Source organism: Bubalus bubalis, chromosome 12, assembly GCF_019923935.1.
Source record: "Bubalus bubalis isolate 160015118507 breed Murrah chromosome 12, NDDB_SH_1, whole genome shotgun sequence".
In the NCBI taxonomy this organism is placed as follows: Eukaryota; Metazoa; Chordata; class Mammalia; order Artiodactyla; family Bovidae; genus Bubalus; species Bubalus bubalis.
This window is the reverse complement of record NC_059168.1, coordinates 87,287,110-87,293,287: the sequence shown is the minus strand read 5'-3', so window position 1 is coordinate 87,293,287 and position 6,178 is coordinate 87,287,110. Positions and strand designations below refer to the sequence as shown.

General features: G+C 36.3%; 1 protein-coding gene across 2 annotated transcripts in view; it reads right to left on the bottom strand.

Annotated features, from left to right (window-relative positions):
- Positions 1-1,600: 1,600 nt before the first annotated feature.
- The window catches only part of YWHAQ (tyrosine 3-monooxygenase/tryptophan 5-monooxygenase activation protein theta), a 34,227-nt gene continuing 29,649 nt past the window's right edge, over positions 1,601-6,178 (bottom strand). For both annotated transcript variants that reach the window (XM_025261570.3, XM_006073785.4), the window contains exons 4-6: positions 4,357-4,520; positions 3,636-3,731; positions 1,601-2,678 (exon numbers count right to left, since the gene is read on the bottom strand). In XM_025261570.3, coding sequence (XP_025117355.1) covers positions 2,619-2,678; positions 3,636-3,731; positions 4,357-4,520 — 320 coding nt within the window. In that variant the 3' untranslated portion in view covers positions 1,601-2,618. The remainder of the gene's footprint in view (positions 2,679-3,635; positions 3,732-4,356; positions 4,521-6,178) is intronic.

The window sequence follows — 6,178 nt, the reverse complement described above, 5'->3', positions numbered from 1 at the left end:
GCCAAAGAATTGATGCTTTTGAACAAACTGTTCAAAACTGTTGGAGAAGACTCTTGAGAGTCCCTTGGACTGCAAAGAGATCCAACCAGTCCATCCTAATAGAAATCAGTCCTGGGTGTTCACTGGAAGGACTGACATTGAAGCAGAAACTCCAATATTTTGGCCACCTGATGCGAAGAGCTGACTTGTTTGAAAAGACCCTGATGTTGGGAAAGATTGAAGGCAGGAGGAGAAGGAGTCAACAGAGGATGCGATGGGTGGCATCATGACTCTATGGACAGGAGTCTGAGTAAACTCCGGGAGTTGGTGACGGACAGGGAGGCCTCGTGTGCTTGCAGTCCATGGGGCTGCAAAGAGTTGGACATGACTGTGCAACTGAACTGATCACATTTGTGCTTAAAATAAGCCCTCAAATATTTTTGAATGGTTGCCTTAACTCCATTAAAAAAAAAAAAAAAATCCCTAATGCTTTGATTCTGGATAATCAGCATTAATATGCAATCCCCCCTTCATTATTTCCAGTTATTAAAACCTAAATGACATTTTAAAGGGAAAACTGTCAATGAAGAAGTTCAACTATTGGGGAATACCCTGGAGTCCAGATGTGAACCCTGGTCAGGGAACGAAGATTCCTGCATGCCACGCAGCGTGGCCAAATAGATAAATAAAAAAAGAAAAATTCTAACTACAAAATAGATGTAACATTTAGATTTTCTGAACTATCTCAGAAAGTAATTATAAAAGTTAAGAAAGCTTAAACGTGGCTTTAAACCCTTCCTCTATCCCAACTGAGTTCTCTGCAGTATTCTATAAATATTCTCTACTCATCTTGAGGTAATACCATAGCCTGGGCCCACTCTTAAAGATGTTCACTTCTGCAGCAACGAGATAATCTGGGACTAAGCTGCTCTTTAAAAAGGAAGGTACTTTCATAACTCACTAATGTAGTGGAGTGATTACTTTATCCAGTACTTACAACTTGGTTAGGACTGATAACTGTCGTATTCAATTCTGTCTTTTCATTTTCCCTCAGAAAACAAATCAAAGGTAAATGAAACCTTGTTTCATAGTCACAGATTATTTCCTGACTTTAAATTCTCAGGCCAATACTCAAAGACAGGCTAGTGTAATAGCCATGGTGATATTATAAAACCAAAATTATTTGGAATTCATCAACAGTTTAACTGTTTACAAAGAGAATCATTTGAAAACGAAAGGTACTCTTAAGCTTTTAACATTCTGCTGGAATAGCCACTGAAGCATAATTCTAACACCAGCCAAAGCACTCACAATCACTTAATTTTAACTTGTCTGGTTTTAAAATGCCCACTTTATTTAACAGTTCACTAATATCCTTTACGTCTAAGGAAGAGAGTGAGTGTCCACAAAACGGATCTGAGGTAAAACACCAACTCGGAAGAAATGCAATCCAGCTTCACGCAGGTCCAGGCTCCCCAAGACAAGTGATCACAACACAGAAAACCGGGCAGCACCGTTTCATTTCACAGAAGCAAAAAGGAAGCAGCAGTAAGCTTCAGAGGGCAGTACACTCATCTGTCCCTTAAATGTGAATATGCAACTGTTACAAAGCCAGAGTAAATGGTTTATAAAATGTAATTTTATTTTATGTTACTCTGCTGTTACATAGGGCATAACATTTTCACAAGGCTTTTTTGGGACTACAGTCAATGATTAGCAACATACAATAGTGGTCCAACTCTCTAAATAACAATCACTAGACAAACTGGACACCCTCTCACATGTGCACAAATCTGCATGGAAAAGTACTAATGTTTTAGACTGGACTGTGTGCTTTTTCCCCCTTTCTAGTGTGTTAAGAAATGACATGCACTTTAATTTGCCAAAAGCAATGGTTGTATTCTGGCAGCAACATGCTACTTCTATTACATAGTAAAGTGAATACCAGAACTACAAAGGCAGGAGGTGTAAGTGAGTTTTTATTGGGAAGGGAAGTTGTCAACTTAAACAGCAGCAAATGAAGAGTGAATAAGGAAACTCCCTGTTGTCACAGATACACAAGACCTCCATCACATATGGTACAGGAGGCATTTAATCTGTGATTCCCCCAGCCCCAAAATGTTGAATGCTTTTCCATTCAATCTAATACTTCTGGATTCCTACTAAAAAGGAATACATTAAGAGGATGGAAAAGTTGCTCACTGAAAGGAAATCTCTGAAGAAGAGTAAGGGAGGGAATGTAGAAATTAAGAAGTTATGTAGAACACTCTTCAAATTGTAATTAGCTACATTTTCATATCTTCACAGTAATACAAAACACAGTCACTTGCAGAACTGGTTCAGATTACTTAAATACCAGATACATTTTTAGTCTTCTACATAAGTGTTTGGAAGTTACTTATGTTTGTATGAAATGAAGCTATTAATACTTTTCTACAGCAGTAACTGCACACCAGGAAGGCTAAGACAAACACAAATCAAGGAATGGAGTTTTCCCAAAGCTGCAGTGTGAAAAGACTATAAACAGTTGATTCCATACACATGAATGGGTTTCTTTGCTATAGGAAATCCAAATGGAATAAGGAATGGAGATGAGTAAAAAGGTTTCAAGGGGAAGAAAGATGACACCCTGTATGCACTTAGTTTTCTGCCCCTTCTGCCGCATCACATTCTTCTCCTGCACTGTCTGATGTCCATAACTGGAAAGAAAAAAAAAAAAAAAAAAAATCACATTAAGTTACTATTTCTAGATGACAATTATTTCAGGTCCAACTATTATATTAAAATATAATTGTGAAAGCAGTAAATTATTCAAATAGAGACTATGACTAAGATTGGAAGTTATATTTCTCGAAACCTCAAATATCATCAACTCTTCCTAAAGTGTATTCTAGGAGACCTTTCACTGTATATTTGCAAAGTGCTATACTCTGAGTACATTTTTAAAGCTTACTGTAATATCAGTCAAAACGAAGGTAACTAACATCCTTAGAATTTAATGCTAGTTTCAATTCCTGACAGCTCAATGCTATTCTTAAAAAGCATTACTGAAATATAATTTATGAGAGTAATAAGGCCAAAAAATTTTATCTAGCAGAAGAAAAAGCATCAAAACTGGGGCAAGGGGAGGGGCCACAGGAGAACTACATTTATATTAAAAGGTGAATTCCTTCTTCCACATTTTGTGTAAGATGTTGACATACCAAATTTTCTTGAACCTACAAAAGTTAAGTAAAACTCAACCTGTACTTTTTTCTCTATTACTTTTTCCTTGATGCCCTTTCTATACAAGAAGTAGGGTGGAAAACTAAAGAAAAAAAAAACGAATTAAAACAGACAAACTCTCCATATTAACATAATTTATCAACATCTTCATACCAGTGTAATAATAATGTTAATATTATGAATCCCTAAAATCTTAGTGTATTTTCTCAGGAAGGTCTTGATAAAATGCCTATTCAACTGCCTACAAAAGAAGAGTTGTCCTATACAAAATACTAACGTGTATTTAACATTTTTGTGTAATTTTTATACATCTGTTTTCTAAGACCAGGTGTAGTTCTACTGTAGCTTCCCTGGAAGACAGAGAGCCTGAATAGATATTGACACTTTTGTCCCTAAACAGGAAATACAAATGAGAAAAAGGGGACGCTCACTGTGAGGTTGTCTCTCAGCAGCTGCATGATGAGGGTGCTGTCTTTGTACGAGTCTTCATTCAGTGTGTCGAGTTCTGCAATAGCCTCATCAAAAGCCTGACAAATATCAATATCCATGATGAACAATACTTAACATCAACACAAACTGATAATGTACGATTACAGACCATTTTTATGTAATATATGAACAGCCACCTTACTTTCTATTATCCATTCAAAAGAAAACTCAAATCACTTTCTCAGATTCTCAACATAAGAATTTTTGAGGATGACTTGAAATTTATAAAGATATATATACTTAGTCAGTTACACAAGCATTTCTTAGTTCTTTCATAGGACAGACAGCACAGTAGCTATGCCCAATATATTTCTTACAAATAAGAACTAGTATTTATTTGCCAAAATCCCTCTGAATGCATCCATTTTAAAATACTTTGAGGAGTGCAGAAATTCTAGTAATCACACCTGGTAGGCATTACTTTCTGACCCTCTACATTTCTTTCATACTTTTTTGATTACTCTGACCAATATGCTCTTTAGACAGATCTTACTGCTTACAAACAAAGCTGGGAGAGTAAGGTAGTGGTAGGTCTCATGATGGTAAGAAAAAGAAGGAGATAACCAAATAAATGTAGGAGAAATCATACCTGGCTATCCAAGTAAAATGCCTAGAAATTAACACGCTTGCTATCTCAAATAACCTAAGCAAGGTATTTCTTACCGTTTTAGCCAGTGTGCAGGCCAGTTCCGGGTTATTGAGGATCTCATAGTAGAACACAGAAAAGTTAAGAGCCAGCCCCAGCCGGATGGGGTGTGTGGGTTGCATCTCTTTCTTGCTTATATCGAAAGCCTCTTGGTAAGCTCCTTGGGAATTATCTATCGTTTCTGTGAAGCGAAAAAAACGAAATAAAAAAACATGGTACTGAAAATATCCCATCTGGTATACAGTCACACCTTTAACACACGCTACTAAGTTGGTAGAACCAGTCTTTGCTCTGCAGCGTTCTTTTGAAACCACGGTAGTAAACCCAAAACATTATCTTGTACCAGGTTATTAAAAAACACTAGTTTATAAGGATGCTTGCTTATACTCAGCTTAGTTTAAAACATCAACAACGACAACATAAGAGCCTCTATTTTTGTTACTTATCTGTAAAAACAATACTGATCCTTGGTTTCAAGATATATTAATGTGAAAGCAACATAAAAGTGCCAGTATATAATCACAATCTGATCTGAGTTTGATGACTGGCCTAATAAAAATGTCACCTTTCTGAAAAAAATCTTCAGGAAGTACTACCAACACTAATCTGATGATGTCATATCTTGAAAAGGTTAGCTTTTCTGAATGAGGCCACCACGCCCATTACAAGCTCTAAAAAGCCTGACCTAACAGAAATTAAAGTTATCCCTTTAGAACCCAAATATTCACTTTTTTTCCTCCTCTGAAATGGCACATTTACTGATCTAAACATAGCTGGTATAGCCCTCACACTGAACTAAGGAGCTTGCTCTCTGGCACACAAGGAGGTGCTGCAATGGGAGCATTGAAGTGTCTCAGTTTCCAGACTGTAAATACAGACTATTTACAAGTCCCAGACTGCTGGAGTGTTCTACGTTTAGGACGAGAAAATCCCAAAAAACCAGCAAGGGTTAGATCAGTTAATGCTGGGGCTATGGCCCAGTCTCCAAAGATATCCCTTGATGAGCTGGCATTTATAAATGTTCAGTCTGTGCAAACATCTTTCACATACCAGTTTGCTTATCTTTGTGGCAACAGAAATTATACATTGGTAACACAACAGTTTAAGTGTACAGACTGTTACAGCAAAGTACAAAAGTTTTCTCTTCCTATCTTCAATTACACTGATATAGGGGATAGTAAAACTCACATTTACTTAGTAACTCTTTGTAGAAAAGAGAAGAAGCAGCCATAACTACCATTTTCAAGGCATGCCTTTTTCGGATGGGGTAAAATTAGGAATAAAATAAACTAATTGAAAAAAAAAATGAGTTATGTAATACTTGTACCTAAAACTTCCTTGATAAATTTAGCAGCAGGCACATACATAACATACTACAGTATACTCAACTACCAATACTCCAGAGACTGGGTTCACTACTAATAAATTCACTTCAGCTTTTTTAACAGTCAAGTTAGGAAATTTGGTTCCTCTTTTCCCCATATCTCTGCTTTCTGTGATAAATTATATACCGGCAGTAATACTCTCATCTCATTTCTCCTCTGTATCTGGTTATGTGTAATTAGTCAGTGTTATGAGCACTCAAAACAGGTAGTAGAGTTAATAAATTAATATGTCAAGCAGAAGTAAAACATCTTCTGTATGTAATTTTTAGTTATCTTAAGTTTCAAGATACAAGATGCTGAAGACCACATGACATAACAGAATCACCCAAAGCATATGTAAAGAACTCTGGGGCTAAAAATATGGTGAACCAAATTCTAAAGCCTGAAAGATTACGTTTGTTTTTAATAATATCTTATCAGATTATAATCAGAGTTTATGAATTTTTCATAAAGA